Source organism: Gymnoscopelus braueri, assembly GCF_963280865.1.
Source record: "Gymnoscopelus braueri genome assembly, chromosome: 13".
NCBI classification, from domain to species: Eukaryota; Metazoa; Chordata; class Actinopteri; order Myctophiformes; family Myctophidae; genus Gymnoscopelus; species Gymnoscopelus braueri.
In genome coordinates, this window is record NC_137615.1 from 6,575,761 (window position 1) to 6,597,816 (window position 22,056).

The 22,056-nt window shown below is 41.5% G+C and overlaps 2 protein-coding genes across 4 annotated transcripts in view; both read right to left on the reverse strand.

Annotated features, from left to right (window-relative positions):
- LOC308098557 (uncharacterized protein) overlaps positions 1-3,855 on the reverse strand; it is a 54,153-nt gene extending 50,298 nt beyond the window's left edge. For 2 of the 3 annotated variants that reach the window (XM_080446961.1, XM_080446956.1), the window contains exon 1: positions 2,263-2,395. The gene's annotated coding sequence lies outside the window, so the exon portion shown is untranslated. Of the gene's footprint in view, positions 1-2,262; positions 2,396-3,801 lie in introns of those variants that run through there. The other variant, XM_080446957.1, reaches the window with a different exon arrangement.
- An 8,593-nt stretch (positions 3,856-12,448) lies between these two features.
- Positions 12,449-21,451, reverse strand: LOC308098864 (uncharacterized protein). The gene is made up of 5 exons (XM_080447321.1): positions 21,351-21,451; positions 20,398-20,451; positions 15,424-15,552; positions 13,462-13,632; positions 12,449-13,204 (listed from the first exon to the last, which is right to left on the reverse strand). The coding sequence occupies exons 1-5, from the start codon at positions 21,424-21,426 to the stop codon at positions 12,948-12,950; spliced, it is 687 nt and encodes a 228-aa protein (XP_080303447.1). The 5' UTR covers positions 21,427-21,451; the 3' UTR covers positions 12,449-12,947.
- Positions 21,452-22,056: the final 605 nt, after the last annotated feature.

A 22,056-nucleotide genomic window follows, 5' to 3' on the forward strand; every position in this document is an offset into this window, starting at 1 on the left:
TCTGTCAACCCTGATAATGAATGAATTAATGCTGGAATGTAATGCTGAAATGAAATATGATGAGCACAAGGGACAAAAATAACGTTAGGTGAGCCTATTTTTTCCACATCAGAAGTTGGCCGGTCAAGGGCCAAATTTTACTTCCAGCACCTCATGGTTCTATATTGTGGCTAAATACAACAACTACAGGGTAATTTAGGGTCATACAACCTGCCGTTATGACTGCAAGCACATAAACACTCTTAATGTTATCAAAATGACCTCACTGCACACTGGCCTCAATGTAATAAAATATTACCTTCTCACAGGACATGGTATTTAGGCTACAGCTATCTATTGGCATGTTTTTTTTCTGTGCTAAATGTAGTAATTTCCCATCACTTGGTGCTTGTCTGTGTAAGAGAGAGGCTAATATAGCCTAACTGTCACATCCATAGAATTCTGTACAGTGTTTATTATTTGTGATTTGTATGATTTCTTAGAACTAGTGGTATTAAAACACTTAATCTATGCTTCATTCGATCGTAACCACATGTGTCACGAAATGTGTCATTTGCAATAAGAATTGCGATGAAACACCAGGAAGTATCATGTGATCAACATGAGATGTGTGTGTGTGTGTGTGTGTGTGTGTGTGTGTGTGTGTGTGTGTGTGTGTGTGTGTGTGTGTGCGTTGGACCGATCAGTGTGAAACTTTGCACACACAGTCATAGTAGGGCAAGGAAGAACCTCTGTCCCCATTTGACTGACGCAAACAGAAACAAAAATACAAACTGCCACAGGTGTGTAGATATCTGTAATTAAGGCCCGGTTTCTAATGTATAGACGTATGCTACCAGAAGAACACAAAGGTTGGAACAAGCCATATACGAGAAGAATGTACAGCGGTTGAGGCTATGATCTCAGATACCCCCTGAGGAGTCACCCAGAGGCACAGCATGAGAGAACATGAGAAAACCTACCATAATGACTACAAGCACATATCAACACATGCACAGTTGCAGTGTAGTAGGCTCGATAATGCAGTTAAAACCCTTTTTCATGTTTTCTTAAAGATTATCATATTATTAGTAGTATAATTAATGTTATCAAAATGACCTCACTGCACACTGGCAAGAGGACTAAAGCCTGAGGTGTAAGTACATCAGGCCTTACTGTAGTGTCGTGACATGTATCATCAACAACCAGTTGTTGCAGAGCAGGGATAGGCAACCATGTGTCTAAGTGGCTTTCATATGAAAACCCAGCCAAATATATCCATTTATATCGTCCACCAATCATGCTCAGGTTAGTTGATTTGAATGTCAACCCTGAACCCCTAAGAATCATATCAGAGGAGTGGCACAGTGTGAAAACCTTGTTTCTCCATATTTCAACTTTTAATATATTTTTTTTATTTTATTTTCCAAAAACGAATGCCCTACTTTGTCACACTACAGTGTCACAAAAAAGTTGCGATCTACAAGCTCACAAGTGAAAGTGGTTAAGTGTGTGTGTGGGTGTGAGTTGTATACATATTAATAAATGTTAATATTTATAGACGTTAAAATGTTTCGATGAATTGAGTACAAAGGACCCCAATGGAAACAAGCCATAGGCTTTCTTGGGTTTGAAATCCTCTTAGCAGAATTTGTATTTGAGCTGTACTTTCCTTTTTTTTTGCAAACTGCTAATAAAGTATTCAATCAATCAATAAAACCAATGAAAAGCAATAACAAGAGCTTGTGACTAAATAATAACTATATTGGATCCATAGAACACAGGTCATCTTTTTCCATTACCTGGAAAGTCACGGTTTTGGAGATACAAGGTTTCCGCACGACAGTGACAAAAAATATCAATGTTCCAGGTGTGTTACCTGTTTAGTACTAGGCTACTACTAGTATATAGTGTACCACAACTAATGAGACGAGACGTCACTAGAATGAATTTGGGAACAGACGCCATGACACAAAAGACATACAATTCCTATTTTTTTGTCATGTCGAACAGGATATGAATTTGACAGAAAAAAACTACGCAGGGATGGTAAAGACAGGGAACTTGGCAAGACAAGACAAGACTTCTACAACCGGGAGCAAAAGAATAGAGTAACTGAAATCTCAGTCATTTGTTTACCGTAGATGAAAATGGAGCCGTCTTTTTTTGCAAGATGGCGGTCGCAAGTCATAAACACTGTGTACCCACCGACACTGCCTGGTCACAAACCACAAAACCCATCTACAGTATTAAAGGTTGATAAATGTCAAGAGAGTCTCTTACCTGATGGCAGAAGGTTTGTAAGCTCTCTCTCTCTCTCTCTCTCTCCCACAAAGGCACCCCTTATTTTCCCTTGCCTGGAACAACAACCTCTTAGCCAATAAGGACAGATCCTCCGATGTACAGTACATTGCAGGATCTGTTGGCACCCTCGTTCAACAACATTTGGATGGCTCCTACTGGGCAGGCCCATGCATGTCACAAATGTGGTTGGCAACATGAATGTCATGTAAAGCCACTATGTAAAAGTGGTTCCTGGGTGGCAGGCAGGCGCACGCACGCACGCACGCACGCACGCACGCACGCACGCACGCACGCACGCACGCACGCACGCACGCACGCACGCACGCACGCACTGCACGCACGCACGCACGCACGCACGCACGCACGCACACAGAAGAGACTGACGTTGAGTGACTCACGTAGGAGATATACGTGGCATGCTGGTTGCCACACACACACACACACACACACACACCACAGTGTGGGGGGGGGGGTTGTTTTTGAGTGTATGGTTTAGTTTTAATTGTTGAAATAGAATGTATCGGGCACATATGTGGCACTCACAGCTAAACAGATCTGCATGCCAGGGGTGACGGCTTGTGTTGACAGAGGCACACACACACACACACACACACACACACACACACACACACACACACACACACACACACACACACACACACACACACACACACACACACACACACACACACAGTGCATAGGAAAGCAACGGGGGGGGAAGGACAAAAAACAACAAAAACGGTGGGAGGAAGGGAGTCAGGCATCCTTATAAAGAAGTAGCCTACTATTAGATCATTTTTCTGGGTAGCGTAATCTTGCACATGGCTACATATGAAATGAGTGCTCGTGTGCTGAATAAGACATACAAGTGGTGGTGGTTTTCACTGTCTTGAAAACTGTTTGGTACGACCAAAAAGGTTTCCCGACCCTGTTATGGATTATAGGCCTACGGAAGGTCCAGTGGGTGTGGACTTTTGACTTGGACCTCTTTATTGACAAAAAAATATATGTAAAATGACATACATTATCACACCATTATCAAAAGGATAGACAGAAAAAAGTCAGCGGCTTATTTCCATTGCGATCCTTTCAAATGTGTGCATGATGTGATGTGTATTTATGTGTGTAATTGCACTTAAGTCCATGTTACACCACAAAGGTGCCAAAAAGTGTCCTTGTCCATGCAGGACAACCAGAAAGGACAGTAAAACATTGCAATGTGTTGTGAGGTTGTAGATTGGCTATTGAAAAGAAAAATTTGAAAATATTTGAAAACTTTAAGTACTTTTACACTGGTATTGTCAGTATATTTTCATGCCAATACTTTTGTACTTTACTCAGGCAACATTTTGAATTTATACCTTTTACTTGTAACAGAGTATATTGTGGCCTTGGTATTTTTAACAAAATCTGAGCACCACTGCTGCTGACACTACTTGGTCACAAACCCTTAAACATCCAGTGGTAGGCCTACTGCAACATTTCAGTATAAAAGGTTGAGCAATCTAACTCTCTTACCTGTGATTAGGACTTGTAAGAACAAATTCATACGACGCTCCACACACATTATTGGCTCCTATAACGGCAAGAACAAAAGTGAAAGTATTTACTTTTTTTGCAAGTGGAATCAGTCAAGACCACGTCATCGTACCACAGGAAGGGTTATTTCCCCATGGCAGTGAGGCTCATGAACAACAAGAGTCAAGACCACTGTCTCTACAGTCTGTAATGGACAGTCAGTAGCCTATTAATGTGTGAGCTCTGTACTTGTACTTATTATTGTAACATTGTATAGAAAGAACGGAGAGGAGGCCACAAAGTTGCAAACTTAAAATGATGTTGGCATTGTATCTCTCTCTCTCTCTCTCTCTCTCTCTCTCTCTCTCTCTGTCTCTCATCTCTCTCTCTCTCTCTCTCTCTCTCTCTCTCTCTCTCCTCTCTCTCTCTCTTCTCTCTGTCATCTCTCTCTCTTCTCTCTCTCTCTCTCTCTCTCTCTCATCTCTCTCTCTCTCTCTCTCTCTCTCTCTCTCTCTCTCTCTCCAAGGGAACTTGGCAAACCACAAGTCATGAGACTGGAACATTTCCGACATTGAACTGAGAAAAAGGAAGTGAGATTTTGTCCAAAAATCCTGCAAATAGGTACACAATATCTCTATAGTCATTAAACGAAACAGGTCCTTTTTCATATTCCTTTCTGATTGGCTAACATTGGCCAACCACTTAAAACAGGACAAACTAACTCATTACAAAACAGTACTGTACTGTTATTGTACAGCATAGTACTGTACTGTACTGTACTGTACTGTACTGTACTGTACTGTACTGTACTGTACTGTACTGTACTGTTCTGTTATTGTACAGCATAGTACTGTACTGTACTGTATTGCTATTGTACAGCGCAAGTACTGTAGCCTACTGTGCTGTACTGTATTGTTATTGAACAGCACTTGTACTGTATTGTTGTTGGTTACAGTTCAATCACGATTTAGTGAAGAATCTAGGCCCTGAAAAAATCCATTGCATCCTTTTCTTTCTCACGCTTTCACTGGATGTGAGGGTCTTGTCAGCCTTTCGTGGGAAAAGGCAAGAAGCTCCAGTCAATACCCACCAACAGTAACAAGTGCATGACAAGAACTGCGCTGGTGATGGGTTTGATGATGCCAGTTTTTACCTGTTTGCATGGAAGCAGATGTCCTATGATGCCATTCCGCCTACAAGGGCATCTCTTGCACATCATGTGAAGCATGCCACCTTATCAAGTTGCTCCTATACGGCAAGAACAGAAGTGACAGTATTTACTCCTTTTTGCCAAGTGGAATCGGTCAAGACCACGTCATCGTACCACAGGAGGGGTTCTCTCCCCATGGCAGTGAGGCTCATGAACAACAATACCATGCCTCCTACACTCTGTAATGGGACAATCAGTAGCCTATTAATATGTGAGCCATTTGTGTCAGAGCTACTTGTACTTATTATAGTAACATTGTATAGAAAGAACGGAGAGGAGGCCATATTCAAGTTGCCAACTCAAATTCACTGAGCCCAGATTTATTCGCTTCACTGAACAGAACAACAATACAGGCTGGCTAGCCCATACATGTAAGCGCTCTCTCTCTCTCTCTCTCTCTCTCTCTCTCTCTCTCTCTCTCTCTCTCTCTCTCTCTCTCTCTCTCTCTCTCTCTCTTCTCTCTCTCTCTCACATAGATGGGATGGCTCCTAGTGGGCAGGCCTTTAACCCATTTGTTCTCTTTACCCCAATCACTAATGGGGTGGGCATGAATGACACAGTCTATAGTCTGGTGGATACAACATGGTGACTGCTGTTAAAAGTCCTTAAAGTCAGGGCCAGATCCTCAGTCCCATGGTCCCCTTCTTATGAATTGAGTATGTGAGGACCCCTACTGAAAAAAAAGCTGTTAGGCTTTTCAATCCAATTTAGACTTTTGAACTGTACTTCCATGTGCTTTTTCCTCTGTAAACTTCTAAATAAAGTATTCAATCAATAAATCAATCAATCAAAACCCCTGGGCTCAGGGCCCCCACAACCCCCAACACACAAATGCATGCTGTGGTCAAAGCCAGAACCAGTCTACACATACACTGTTTGCATACATTGAATGTACACTCCACCCAACTGTCTGTCTATTCACATATAGCAAAACAAACACAAGTGATATTATTCATTTATTTAATATACAATTGATGGCCCTTCGACATTGGCCATGAAAACAAAATGGTGGTGTTAGACTTGCTGCAATTCACACTGGCAGATACAGTACACAAGACACAAAGTTGAAACCTGCTCAACTTTATTGTAGCTTTGTAGCTGTTGTAGCTTTTGTAGCAGCTACAAACGTTAGATATATATTTGTATCTTCATGTCGCTGCTTCCATTGAAAATTAATGGTAGCCTGTAGCTTAGTGGCTGCCAGTGTGAACGCACCAATACAGTAGCTTATTTCGGGATAAGGCCAAATGAAACGTCCATGCTGTTTGCCCCAAACTTCCTTCAGTGCATTGCAGCATTTTCAATGACTACTGTATGAATATGAAGCTATAATCATTTTAAAAAAAATATATATATAATGGCAATTTCTCATAATGTTAACATTATAGTTAACATTACAGTACACAAACACCATGTGCCATGTCCTTGTGATTCTATAGTATTTGGCTGTGGACTCCATAAGGGAACATTATCAAACATTGTCAAAATGTTTCTCAACATTTCTCAAAAATAGCCACAGTATAAAACAGGGTAAAAGTGTGTACACTGGGGACCCCCTGGAACCTCCTCAAGGACCCTTGGGGGACTGTGGACCCTTGAACTTTGAGAACCACTGTCTTAGGCCACAGACTAACTCTGAGAGTGAACTACAGTATTACGGGTCCATTTAGTTCCATTCGTACTCTCTCAGAGTTACCAACCTGTACGGGTCCATTTGGTACCTATAAATAATTTAGCTGGGGACCCCCTTGAACCCCTTCAAGGACCCCTGGGGGTCCACTTTGAGAGCCAGGGCCCTATTTTGTGTGTCTGAAGTTCCAGGTCTTATGACTTAACTTAAGCCCTGGAGGCGTGGCCAATGCTGTTTGGCCACTCAAAGTAGTGAAACAGCATTGGCCACGCCTCCAGGTCTTAAGTTAAGTCATAAGACCTGGTCAGGTGTCATCAACATGTCCGGTGTCATCAGACACGTACACGTGTCTGTGGCAAGACCTGTCTATGTCCGTGGTCCATTTTTAGTTTTAGCAGGAAAATATCAAAAACCGACATGTTCAGAAGGATATATTTTGCAACAAAAGCAAAGGAGGGCAGACAAAATAACAATATGTAATGATAATAACACGTAATAATAGTAACACACTAATCACACCATCACCTCCAGCTTAGAAGTTTGCTCACCTCTGATCAAAGTTAGGAGCCCTTGCATGAAACTAGTTGTGACACTGCATTCCTTTAAATCCTGTCATGGCCTTTATCCATAATCACTCATCATGTACGTACAGTATGATGGCTTTGTACAGTATGATGGCTCTTTCTTTTTTCATTGTTCCATCGTCATGCCTTACATCACAACTATGCAAGGTCTAAGACTGTCTCATCATGATAGAAGATGTCTCATCAAGATGTCACCGTAATGGAAACCAAAACTATCGAAGCTCCTTACCATGGTAGAACTGGTAGAACTTGATCTCCTCCTGACCTCAAGTAACACTGTCCTCTGATAATAACCATATGACACGCACCCACTCACTCTGCACCTAAATGGCCCTTTGCTCATGTAAAGTGCGATAGAAGCACTAACTGATATGACCCAATTATTGAAATCCCAAATACGGAATAGACTTTCACCATGCCACATTTAACGCCTGTCTTAGCCAGGAATAGACTTTCACCGTGCCACATTTAACGCCTGTCTTAGCCACCTGGCAGTCTTAAGGTTTTCTTCAGAATAGGTAACCTCTTTAACACCTGGTATCCCCATTTTGGGCTTGTCATTATAGGCTGAGTAAATAAATAAATAATTAGAACAATTTCTGAAATCTACAAGCTCTCAACATGTCATGATGTAATGTGTTGTGAGCTTGTAGATTGGCTTTTTTTGTTTTGTTTAAACGTATATTTCTCTGTGGCTCAGTGATTAATGCAGAAATATTATCATTGTAAAATGTGTAGCACATTGGCATAGACACTATGGCATATTAAGAGTTCATTATGTATTTCTGGTAAAATTATTGATCACTTATTTCATATGTCTGTGGCAAAAATAAAATATTGATGAAAATGTCCATCACAAGTTGGCATGGTGATGAACCCTGGACCTGGTACTTAAAACATGCAAAATTGGGCCCACACTGTCATAATATACCTGTGAGGTCAATATGTATCGGGGTGATATTTAAGAGCATACTTACACCGTATGCACACTTACACAGTTCAATGAGCTGAAACTTTGCAAATAAAACATATTATGTAATGATTTAATTACATAAAACAATTAATACAATTAAGTTAGGCCTGGTGTTTATTGTTTTAAGTACAACTCAGAACGATACAGTTTTAACTCTTTACAGTATTTAACTTTTAACTTGTTTCATCCATACATTTTAACTTTCTCCCCATATGTCCCTTTAGGTTAGGGTTCCCAAACAATGGGTCTGGATCCTTTTCTAGGCTGTGAACTTTTTTTTCCTTTTTGTCTCGGCATGGCCGAGACTATGTTTTGCACCCTGTCTGTCCGTCCGTCCGTCTCCGGCACAGTTGACTTGAGCTCAGCTGAATGCCAGAGCAGAACCTCCGCCCTAAATGTTTCACATGGGCTTTTCCTTGGCCTCTAGGGATTGTGCATACAAAGTTTTACACAGATTGGTGCAGTTATAAGGTAAAAACACGAATCGGCCTGTTATAGCGCCACCAGGAGGCCGATTTGTGCAAAACAATTTTTTGACAGTACTCCGATTTGGTCCAAATATCGCGCAAATCCGTACACAATATCTCTATAGTCATTAAACCAAACAGGTCTTTCAGATTTGACATTATTCCATCCTGATTGGCTAAGATTGGCTTCCAAAGTTTGCAGGAGTGCTTCCTTTTGAACAAAATGCCTCAAATCATGAACACAGCATGCGATTTCCGTGAAAGTGTCCACGCACATTCCCACTAGGCCAAGGAAGAAATGCCACTTGACATTTTTCAAATCACCTTATGGTGGCACTATAACAGGCCGATTTGTGTTTTTACCTATAACTGCACCAATCTGTGTAAAACTTTGTATGCACAATCCCTAGAGGCCAAGGAAAAACTTTTGCCCTGCATTTGTATAGCGCCACCAGGAGGCCGACTTATGTAAGAACAAAAATTGATATTAGTCCTTCAGACTTTATCCACATTTCACACAAATCGTTACACATGATCTCTATAGTCCTGTGATCAAGACGGATCTGTTTGATCCTGTTTATTCCTTTCCCGTTTTGAACAAAATGCTGCAAATCATGAACGCAGCGTCCGATTGCGGTGAAACTTTCCACGCACATTTGCACTGCGTTGAGGAAGTGCCACCAGAAGGCCAATTTTGACCTGGCAGAGACCTTTGCTCCGGCGAGGAGAACTTTTTCTATTTGTTTTTTTAAGATAACAAATTGAAATAATAATATATATTAGTCAAACATGAAAAACATTAAAAAAAAGTCAAACATGCTTCAAATTAATTTCAGAAATAATAAAAAAGAAATCCATAATTTACACCAAGCATTAGGAGCTCTATCACACTGCACTATAAGACTTGATTTGACAAAAATGCATCATCATCATCATCATCATCATCATCATCATCATCATCATCATATGAATTAGCAGAAACTGCAGAAAATAATATTTACAAGTTACATTAAAGAAAGTTTCTTTAAATTTAATGAACGTACATGATTCATTAATTTGAGATGTATCAAATAAAGATACAACAGGTACAAATGGAACGCTCAATACTAGCTCCATCCGACGTCCAAAAGCTCCAAACAACATTTAGAATGCACAAGTTCATGAAAGCCTGCAGACCCCGCCCACTCAGTAATCTGACCAATCAATCTGCCTCACAACACTGTGGCTCCGCTTGAGCCACTGAAACTGAAGGGTACAGCCAGCCCAGTGCTGGAAGCGGTGTTTCCAATACCTGGATATTGCTGTTGTCGGGCAGAAACCTCTTATCTCTGCCCGGATCTCTGGCGTAGCGGTCCGAGCACCTAGGCTCCAAATTAGCCTGACAGCGTGATCTCGATGGCCTTTTGCTGCATGTAACTCCCCATCTCTCTCCCCATTTCCTGTCAACCTACTATCCTATCAGTAAAGGCATTAAAAAGTCCCAAAAATACATCTTAAAAAAACATAAACCTCTTATCTCCACATTCTAACTTGTTCTGGTTTTTCTTAAATGAACACCCTACTTGATCATACTGCAGCGTCAGACAAAAGCATCAAAAGTAGATCTACAAGCTCGAAACACGGCTTGGCGACGCGTTTCGAGCTTGCAAAATAGAGCAAAATGCTCTCCAACATGCTTTGGGAAGGTTGTCACGGAGGTAGATACAGAGGTTTCTTGTGACAGGATGTGGTCATGGTCACTCAGAGGGGGATTAAGGGCCGTTCACACTGACCACTATAACTATGTCTATAAGAAGATTTACCCCAGAAAAAAAATCTACATTATTTTAAATGTTCCAAAACATTTAAAATTGTATTAAAAAATAGCAGATGTACAAGCTCGCTGTGAGCTCGTAGATGTGCTATTTTTGAATAGCCAACGTATAAATGGATAAAGCTGTTAAAATGATTAACAGCCCCCCCCCCCGGACCCCACTTTGGGAACCACTGGACTATACAGTTTAAAAGAGTCAAGTGGATGGCACTTGACTGACGTAATGGTGAACAATATAGTTACAGTGTGAAAGGCCCTTTACAGAGGTGTTTGTACCTCCTGGAGGTTGGCTCATGCGATGACACCAACAGCTCGATTGCCAAAGCACACAGGCAGACAACAGAGACAGGCAAGGAGAAATGCAGCCACTCAAGCTCTCCTATACGGCAGCTTGTTTGTAGACGACCCATACATTTTAGACATACAATATGCTACATGAAAATTTTCAATCAGGTTTCAAACCAGGCCACAGCACGGAGACAGCTCTCCTCAAAGTTTTTAATGACTTGATTTTAACAGTTGACAACGGTAATCCTGCCATCCTTGTGCTCCTCGACCTATCTGCTGCATTTGACACAATAGACCACCAAATTCTTTTAAATAGGCTCCAACATCACATCGGCATCACTGGCTCAGCCCTAACCTGGTTCGAGTCATACCTTGCAAATAGAACCTTCGCTGTTCATTTGGGGGATTTCTCCTCGCCTTGCGCCCCCCTTACCTGTGGGGTCCCCCAAGGCTCCATTTTAGGCCCACTCCTGTTCCTTTTATATATGTTGCCTTTAGGATCCATATTTGAAAAACATAATATATCATTCCACTCATATGCCGACGATATCCAAATTTACTTACCTATACTAACTAACTCCGCCAACTCTTTCCAGTCACTACTCGGATGTCTACATGACATAAAATCTTGGATGAACAATAACTTTCTTACTCTCAACGAAAATAAAACTGAAATTATACTATTTGGCCATATCCCACCCTGCAATATCCCGGACGCCATCACCCCTCTTATCCGCCCATCTGCCAAAAATCTCGGTGTAACCCTTGACAGTTCTTTCAAATTCAATCAACACATCAGCTCCGTGGTTAAAACCAGCTTTTTTCAGTTAAGGCTTCTGGCCAAGATTAAGCCTTACCTCCCCCGCCACCAACTGGAGATGGCTATCCATGCCTTCATTTCATCCAGATTAGACTACTGCAACTCTCTATACACCGGTTTGGATCATAAACAGATCAGACGCCTCCAATTAGTTCAAAATGCTGCTGCCCGCCTCCTTACAGGTACAAGAAGGCGTGAGCATATTACCCCTGTCCTTGCCTCTCTACACTGGCTCCCCGTAAATTTTAGAATTGATTTTAAGGTGTTTTTATTTGTCTATAAATCACTAAATGGGCTCGCTCCATCCTACCTCTCCGCACTTGTCAAATCATATGTCCCAACCAGGGAATTGAGGTCTGCAGAAAATTATTTACTTGAAGTTCCAGCCAGAAATTTTAAAAAGACCAGGGGTGACCGCTCTTTCATGGCCACGGCCCCGCGACTCTGGAACAGCCTGCCCCTCCATATCCGATCCCCCCAATCGATCGGGGCTTTCAAGGCCAAACTCAAAACCCATCTTTTTTCCCTTGCTTTTAATAGCATCTAATTTTCATTTATGTAATGTAAACTTTCCATTTATACTTATTTCTCCTTCCCTCTTTTTTGCTGTCTTTTAATAGTGTTTTCCTTTGTTGCTAAATATTTTTGTGAACTTGCTCTGTTGTTTTGCATTGATGTTTTTGATTTTGCCTGTACAGCACTTTGGTTCAGCTTGCCTGTTTGTAAATGTGCTATATAAATAAAGCTTGATTTGATTTGATTTGATTTGATAGTTGCACAATCTCCATTGACTTCACATGTACAGCTGCTTGTTTAAAACAAAAACAATTAAATCACACCCACCCAATTTCTGAATCACACTAGTGGTCCCCAGCAGGGGCGTCATTTGGGAAGGAAATGGCCACCCTCTATCATCCTTATTTAATCTACATTCAGTTATTTTAAGCATTCATATGTTTGGGGGAGAATAATCTGATCTGCATCTACTTTATTTTCTTTTCTTTTTACAGTCTATGATCTCAATCCACGCCCATCAATCTACATGTGACAATTGATGCATACATACAGTACGTTATAGTTGTTATAGTTTGCAATCATATACATTAATTCAAAACTTTCCCTATTTGGGTATATATTTTACATTTTTTTATTTTCTAAAAAGGAAAAAACAATAGCAAATATAGTTTACATGTTTACAAGCTATGTTGTGATTTCATAGATCGGCAATAATTTTGCCCTTTTGAAATGGGGCTTAAAGGGTAACTTTTTGCCACCCCCTAGTTTCTCTGGTCCCTGGACCAGACGTTCCAACATGGCGTGTTGACATTTCAGTCTGAACCGTAGGCTGAGGACTAATGCTGCTACAACAGTCCACGAAAGTTTTCGTCCTTCTGAAGGATCTTAATCATTATTGAACTTGCCGGGTTTCCCTTTCTCCGCACCATGTCAATAATTGTCCGTGCTTTTTCTGCCCTGGGCTTCGCCTCTCTGGCGAGCTCCATTTCTTGATCATTGATAACATCCTTATCCAGAAGTTCATCCAGTAGAGAATCCAGGTTGGCCACTGAGACTCTGTTAATGAACTCCGTCCTCACGGACTTCAGCTTCTTCTGTGCACCTTGAAGGGGTATATTTTATTATTAGTGGTATAATTATACAATAATAACAATGGTTATAATGTTTCAGAGCTCAAATGAAGGCTAAAACAAAATCATATTTACTGACATGGCCAGAATAAATTGGTGAAACTGAGATTAGTCAACTTTTAGCCATGAAGGTTTGTGTGTGTGTGTGTGTGTGTGTGTGTGTGTGTGTGTGTGTGTGTGTGTGTGTGTGTGTGTGTGTGTGTGCGTGTGCGCGTGCGCGTGCGTGCACCTTTTAGTTGATGGGTGATCTTCTCCAGTTCACTCTCTTTGTCCTTCAGTTGATCTGTGATCTGCTTCACTTTGTTGCTCAGGTTCTTCTGCCAGAAGAACCAACTGTTCTTGCTCTTCTCCAGCTCTCCCTTTATCTCTTTCATTTCTTGGATAATAACCTTTTGTGACACTTTTATAGAACATAAACAGTAGATGGAACATATTATAGTCACTGTCGGGTCCAAAACTGTTACTTTTCAGGAAATGTAAAAAGAAAATAGTTATTATCTAGTCACAAGCTCCTGTTAATACTTTTCAGTGTTTAAATATCTCTAAAAACCTACAGACAGTCTTGACCACATCCACTTTAATTGTTATAAAATAACAGCAGATCTAAAAGGTTGTACACCGGCCATTTTCACTACTTTGGCGTGACACTTTCATCACTATCTATGTAGGGCATTAATTTACGAAAAAAAACTAAAAGTTGACAGATGGAGATAGAGGTTTCTGCCCGACAGCAACAATATATAATATATGGACCGAACATCTACTGTATATCATCGCTGTCGGGCGCAAACCTCCTATATCCGTATTTCAACTGTTAAATGTTCTTTAATAAATCAGGGCTTACATCTGTGTGTGGGTTTTACAAATATTAAGAAAATGAAAAGTATTAAAAGCGCTTCTGACTAAACCTCCTAACTCCACTGCAGAGCGGGAGATAAACAAAGTTCATAACCACTGCATGTTAAACCATTGGTAGAGTGATGATAATATAATGACACGTGCAGGTATCTGGAAATATATAAAGTCACAATACCAACTTTGATGAGGCTGTATTGTGTTTTTTTCCCCCTTTTGTCTTTGAGTCAATATTTTGGACATAGTTGGTTTCTGCCCAACAGCAGAGATTATGTAAGTTTAGATTAACCAATTTTTTTTTACAATGATCATATTTCATATCTTTTCCATTATCTTTTTTTCGCTTGAATTTACTCTAATACAATTCAAACCTGTCCTTACTCTCTCCAGAAAATGTTTCTGTCTAGCATTCTTCATGGGAGCTCTGATAAAGACTACTGATTAGGGCCCGAGCACTGCACAGCAGTGCCTAAACGGCAATGATTATTATTATTCTTTGCACAAATGAATCGTGTTTTTAAGGGGCAATGCGTACTCAAAAAGTTGCGCAACTTTGCACACACATCACAAGCAGTGAAAAATTACGTATTTGAATGGGGCATGGCTTAATGGCTCAATAGCGCCCCCTACAAAAGTTTGTGCTTCAAGCCCGACAATACGGTTTCACCTACATGCATGCAAATTGGTACACACGTATCATGTCCCGACTTATACTCTCTTGGAGGCGAACGGCCTTTTGGCGTGTAGTTGAAGCGCAAGGGGGCGGGGGGGCGGGTGGGGAGAGAGTCAGTGCACTGAAGTCAAGGCACAGACTACTGTGTTGTTGACAGACAATGGATGCACGCTTATGAGAAACAACAAAAATAAAACCTGGCAAAACAGTTGCGTGCATTAGCACAAGATAAGGATAAAGGAAACATTCAGTCTAAATGTCCAGTAATTCGCAACTACTACCACTACTTTTGTATTTGAAACTTTAAATTTCTCTAAATATTATAAACTTTCAGGACAGCCTAATACAAATATAATTTATGAAAAGGCTATATAGGCTACAGTGAAGTCGGACTGAATGACTGAAACGTTTTTTCTTTTTTACTCTCTTGGTGATTATCTGGCACAGTAGTTGTGAATTAGCAAACTGGACATTTAGACTGAATGTTTCCTTTATCCTCATCTTGCGCTAATGCACGCAACTGTTTTGCCAAGTTTTATTTTTGTTGTTTCTCATAAGCGTGCATCCATTGTCTGTCAACAACACAGTAGTCTGTGCCTTGACTTCAGTGCACAGACAGTGTATGTGTGTGTGTGTGTGTGTGTGTGTGTGTGTCTACAGTACCTTGTAGTGTCTGGATGGTCACCTCCAATTCCATCTCTCTTTCCTCCAGTTGAACTGTGAGCTGCTCTACTTTGAGGGTCAGTTTCTGCAGTTCCTCTCCAAAATGTTGTCTCATAACCGGTAGCATCTCTTTTATAGAACATACTTTATGTTTAGATGAACCACAGGCATTTTGACATCCTCAATTAAATTAATGTTCTTGAATGTCTTTCACTTGTGTTTACTGTAATATTGTTGTCTTAAAGGGAATAGAAATGTTGTGTAACTCTGCAGCAGAGTTTTTCTTATATTTTGTTCTCTCATAAAAAAGTCAATTGAGGGTTAGAGTCATGTATTTCTTTCCACTGATGACATCACCCGCTTCATCCTCAGTTCATCTTTCCGTTTCAGTTGTCTGTCTCTTTCTTTCTGCCTTCTTTTATAAATGAATCTCTCTTAGTAAACTGATCGTATCCTCTAAAGCAGGGGTCTTCAACGTGTTTCAGCCCAAGGACCCCTTAGCTGAGAGAGAGATGAAGCAGAAACCCCCCAGCCTCACTACATATTGTATAAAATTGTGTTGCAGATTCAACTTAAAATTTTAAAATGTCATGAATTTCATAGATAGCTTCATTGACTTCGCACTGAGCATTTTTCGGGCTATTAGACGTCTAAAATACGTCTAAGGGCTAGGCTAAAATAGGGTTATAATTGGTATAACAGTGAATGTTCTTTAGACGTCTAGGCTTAGCCTAGACGTTGATTAGCTGTTTTTAAGCGTCTATTTATAGACCGTCTATATTATCCAATCCAATCCAATCCAATCCACTTTATTTATAGAGCACATTTAAAAACAACAGTGTTGAACCAAAGTGCTGTACACTCAGTAAAATACTAAAATAAACAGTAAACAAGACACACAATGAACAAGACAACGATTGACACAATGCTTGGGGGAAAGCAGCAGCTTCTCAAGTTGAATTTTCAAACGCCACGGAGAACAAGTGAGTTTTCAAACGTGATTTAAACACAGGCAGGGTTTGAGACACTCTAACATGGGGTGGCAGCTTGTTCCACAGTGTGGGCGCTATGGCGGAAAATGATCTATCTCTCCGTGTTTTCAATTTAGTTGCTGGGACCTTAAGGAGTGACTGGTCAGTAGACCTCAAGACCCTTGTACCATTATTGGGAGGTAAAAGTTCCGAAATGTATAATGGTGCCAGCCCATTTAAAGACTTGAAAACAAACATTAAAGTCTTAAACTGAATCCTGTAACGAACAGGGAGCCAGTGTAGGGAGGCAAAATGGGGGAGATGTGATCACATTTCCGTGTCCCTGTTAAGAGGCGAGCAGCCGCGTTTTGGACTAACTGTAATCGTGACAAGCAGGCTTGGCTAATGCCAACATAAAGTGCATTACAGTAGTCGAGTCGGGTTGAGATAAAAGCATGGATGAGACGCTCAAAATCAGAGAGGGTTACAGCAGACTTGACTTTGGCTAAGAGCCTCAGCTGATAAAAGCTGGATTTAATAACAGAGTTTATCTGTTTGTCAAACTTAAAATCACTGTCCAATTTGACACCAAGGCTAGTGACCACTGGTTTTAGAAAAGGCTGCAGGGGGCCCAGATCCAGAGAGGAGGTGTCGCAGGCGGTGCTGGGTCTGAACACCATGACCTCTGTTTTACTTTCATTGAAGTTAAGGAAATTCATGGCCATCCATGCCTTTATGTCCTTTAGACAGTCCATCAGTGTGTTCATGGAGGAGGCGTAATTTTTTTTCAGGGGCATATAGATCTGCGAGTCATCTGCATAGAAATGGTAGGGAATGCCATGCTTTTTAAAAATCAAACCCAGAGGGAGGAGGTACAGGGAGAAAAGGATGGGACCAAGAATTGAGCCCTGCGGGACTCCACATGGGAGAGGGGCAGAGGATGATGTGGAGTCACCTAGGGCTACAGAGAACGATCTGTTTGACAGATAGGACCTGAACCATTTTAAAGCAGTACCTCCGACACCCACACAGCACTCTAGACGTGAGAGGAGAGAATGCTGTGTTGTAAAGTGTCGAAGGCAGCTGTGAGGTCTAAGAGCACAAGGATCGCAGGATCACCAAGGTCAGTGGTTCTTAAAAGGTCATTTACAACTCTTAAAAGGGCTGACTCTGTACTGTGAAAGGCTTTGAAACCAGATTGAAAAACCTCAAGGAGATTTTGTGTAATTAAAAATGACTGAAGCTGTAGAAGTACGGCTTTCTCCAACATTTTGAGTTTTGAGATGGGCCTAAAATTAGAGAGAACTGAGGTGTCAAGGCTTGGTTTTTTAATCAATGGTTCGACTACTGCCTGCTTGAAATAAATTGGAACCACACCTGAGGCAAGACTCTGATTAATAATCAATAGGACATGTGGTCCAATAGTCTGCCAGGTTTCCTTGAAAAGGCGAGGTGGGACAGTGTCAGTAGGACAAGAAGCAGGTTTTAATTGAGAAACAATTTTTTCAAGGTGGGAAGGTGACACTGGTTCGAACTCATTGAAGGCAGCAGAGCAGGTGACAGTTATGGAAGGATCAAAAGAGGGCATAACTATCTGAGCTCTAATAGAGACAATTTTATCGATGAAGAAATTTAGAAATTTTTCACACATTTCTGGTGAAGCATCCACGCTGGTGGATTGTGGCGTTACCAGAATGGAGTTAATTGTCTTGAAAAGAACACAAGGTTTGTGGCAGTTTTTTTAAATGATATCAGAGAAATGTTTCATCCTTTCAGAATTCACAGTCCTCTGATATACATTCCAGGCTTCTCTCAAAATCTCAAATGACACCTGTAACCTATCCTTCTTCCACTTGCGCTCTGCTCTCCTACATTCTCGCCTGGCAGAACGAGTAATGTCATTTAGCCATGGTTCAGAGTGTTGTTTGGGACGCATGGCTTTTAGTGGAGCTACGGTGTTAAGAGCGCTGGTGCAGGTGGAGAGAAAGGATGAGGTTAAATCCTCTGTATTTAAATGAACACAGGGCCCAGGGTCAGATTGAAAATTCTGAAAAGCAGTGGAGAACCGCTCGGCAGTAGAGGGGTTAATCATACGGCACAGGCGGGCCGGGGCGAGTGGTTTAGCGCTCTGATAGGGGAGCGAGATGTTAAAAAACAACGGCATGTGATCAGAGATACAAATAGGATCGCCCACTCTAACATTAAAATCAGGTAGATCAAAAGATAAAACCAGATCGAGCGTGTGCCCACGCTCGTGGGTGGGGCCCGTCGCATGCAGTACAAGATTAAAAGCATCAACAATGTTCAAAAAGTCTCTGGGCAGGGGGTTAGTAGGACGGTCCACGTGAATGTTCATATCCCCGGTTAGCAGCACACGCCCATATTTGGGCATAAAGCCAGCCAAAAAGTCAGAGAAATCATTTAAAAAGTTTCGGTTGTATTGCGGCGGGCGGTAGATCACTGCAAACAGTACAGGGTCTGAGCGACCCAGCTCAAACAGGTTAAGCTCAAATGAGGAGTATGAGACCCCTGACAATTGTTTGCAGGGAAGACTGTTTTTAAAAACAATAGCTACACCTCCTCCTCCTCGGCTTGACCGAGGTGAGCTAAAGTATGAACAATCGGGCGGGAGCAGCCCCGAAAAGACGGAGGACTCACCAACATGAAGCCAGGTTTCAGTCAGGAAAAGAAAATCTATAAATCCATTTGTGGTGAATACATCTTTCAGGAAAGCCGTCTTGTTCCTTAGCGATCTCGTATTTACCAGGGCACACTTCGTAGGAGCCGGGGTCTTTACTGTCGCTGTCGGCGGCGCCGCGGCTCGTTTCAGTGGACGGAGGCTGGCAGCATTAATTCCACACCGGCGGAGGCGAGGTGAGTATGGGCGGGGGAGCACAGACTCCACATCTGTGCCCGTGACAGGCCTCAGCCAGCTGACAGCAGGATCCAGCGATGGCCAGGTAGCCGCGCGGCCGTACAACGCCAATCCCTCCATCGAGCATCCGCGGTGGGAGCGACTCGATCCGTGGGACACCGCCAGGTATGTTTTCGTCTTGACCAGGAGGCCGCTGCGCTTACCTTACGTCTGTATCGTCTTTTCCGCGGGAGAAAAGTGTCGGCAAACAGATGTGGCGGGATGTCCGAAAGCAGCGGCGGGAGGAAATGCGGTCCTCCCAGCTTAAACCTCACCAGAGGAGCGGCAAGTCGGATGTTAAACAGTGCTTGGCGATCATACACCAGAGTGGAATCAGTGTTTCCAATGACAAGTGTCAAGAACAGGACAGACACAAACACAGCTGACAGGAACAGACGGCGGGCCACACACACTGGCGCCATCTCCCACAATGCAGCAGAGCAGAGCAGAGCAGAGCAGAGCAGAGCAGAGCCGTTGAAATGACGTCTATAATATAGATGTCTATATATAGACGCTTAAAAAACAGATAATCAACGTCTAGGCTAAGCTTAGACGTCTAAACAACTTTCACTGTTAGACCAGTTATAACCCTGTTTTAGACGGAGGTCTGATAGCCGACTATGGCTCACTGGGTTGTTTTACAGCACTGTCATCAGTGTTGTGAAAATGTATGTTTATCCTTCCTATTAATATGTTGGATTCATGTTAATATGTATTTTCAGACAGTTCACCTTTTAAACCCTCAATATTTAGTCAACTTGCTCATTGGCTCTGTACTTGGGTCTGCTCTTTTTCCCTCTACACCAACTCTTCGAAAATAGCCGATCTGCAAGCTCACAACGCCTCGCTATTTTTCGGCTAATGTTCCCCATCACACAAAGATTTGGCTGACCCCCTTTAGTCACTCCGAGGACCCCCTGTTGAAGACCCCGGCCCTAAAGGTAAATCGACTTATTTTTTTTTGTAAACATAAAATATAAAATGCATATTAAAACTAACTGTAACTGTTTCATCACATATAAATGCACAATATAACAGTTTAATATATAGTTGTTAATGTATGTAATATATATCTCATACTGTACTTACCAAGCAGACGAGCTGATTCTGTTCTTTTGTTCTCCTCCATCAGTATAGGTCTATCTGTAACCACATAAAGAGTTAAGCTTTGTTTTAATTTAACTGCTCATCAAATTAACTTGTTATAATGAATGGACAAAACATTTGACATTAAATCAATTTTAGTCTCAAATAAATCACAATACTCAACTACAAGCATTTGTTTAATTAAGATGATACACTGTTCATTATTTAGAATGATTAAAACAAGTAAAATCTTATAGTTTTGAGATGTAATTAATTGTTGTTTTGAAATGAAAAACTGTTCTAACTACAAATATAATTGATTGATGGTGTTGCTGTGTCTTCTCATGTGGATGTGGCTATTTTAAAATGTGTAATATTAATGCTTGATTCTCTCAGCCTAGATTTGAGACATTGGAGCTGTTAATAGAGTATACTGTAGAGCAGTGGTTTTCAAACGGTCAGGCCCCCCAAAATAACAAAATTTGAACTGGGGACCCCCAGTGCCCCTAACCCTGACAAGCACTTGGAAATGTAGGAGTTGAGGGTCCCACAGATAAATATTGTGAAAATGTATAAATAATAATGTTAAATAACTCAATACTCTTATTTTGACCCGGAAATATTTGCATTGCACATTTGCACGGACCAGCGATGTCCGCCTTTCACTTTACCCAAATTCAAGCCGTTGAATTGCCTTTTTCCGCACCTATGTTTAACTCTACGGGTGGAGTTTTCGCCGTTACTGCGCATACGTGGCCACTTGCGCATGCATGCACAGCCACGTACCTGCGCATGCATGGCCATGCACGGCCACGGGGTCCCCAGAGTATGTTGTTAGATGATAATTATGATAATTTGTTAGATTTTACAGTTAGCCTACACTAAATCTGCTATTTTCGCAATCAGTTGCACAACAAAGTATAAAGAGTTAATGAGGGATGAGTTCCTTCTCTCACCTTGTTTCCTTGCTTCTTCATCATATCGATTTTTCAGCATCTGACATAGGCCTACTTTATTGGCCCATTTTTCCATCTGTTCAAAATGAGAATCTCGATGTTTCTGTCTCTGTTTGTCGTCGTCTTCGTCTTCATCGGTGCTGTAATATCCACCATTCTTCATCACAAACTCATGGATTTTCTTCCGCAGCTCAGTGACCTGAGAGGGATCCTCAGTGTTGAAGACATGACAGCGACCTTCACTACAGTATTTGCTGATGACTTTTTTCAGTTTTGGAAAAGCTTTCCAATAGTCTTTAACTGAACAATATTGAAGATCAAGATCGCCACCATGAGTGAAAACAATCATGTAGTTTTTCAGATGACTGTACATCAAGACACGCACTGTCTCCATCATTTCTACTAATATGTTCTCCTCAGGTGTGATTTGTTTCATTTGGATCACATGCAGGACCACATGGGGACCAGGAGCAGAGAGCTCTAAACCAGTTAATGTGCTCACATCAGTGTATTGCGTAATGTCAAAGCAGGCTGGGGCGTCAATAACAGAAACCTTTCTGCCGTTCACTACACATGTGACCTTCTTCCAGCAGGTTGATGTGGCTTTAAATGCTCTGTAACCCAGGATGGCGTTTCCAGTGGCAGTGATTCCAGCTCTAGACATTCCATGTGTCAGAATCCGAATTTCATCATCATTTGTTATGAG

Bases quoted from the DNA above. Each gene is read 5' to 3' on its own strand.
- LOC308098864 (XM_080447321.1), bottom strand. From the start codon at position 21,426: ATGGAAAAATGGGCCAATAAAGTAGGCCTATGTCAGATGCTGAAAAAT. The intron at 20,452-21,350 runs GTGAGAGAAGGA...ATGTGGTTACAG, and splicing joins TGAAGAAGCAAGGAAACAAG to ATAGACCTATACTGATGGAG. The intron at 13,633-15,423 runs GTACTGTAGACA...GTTCTATAAAAG, and splicing joins GACCATCCAGACACTACAAG to TGTCACAAAAGGTTATTATC.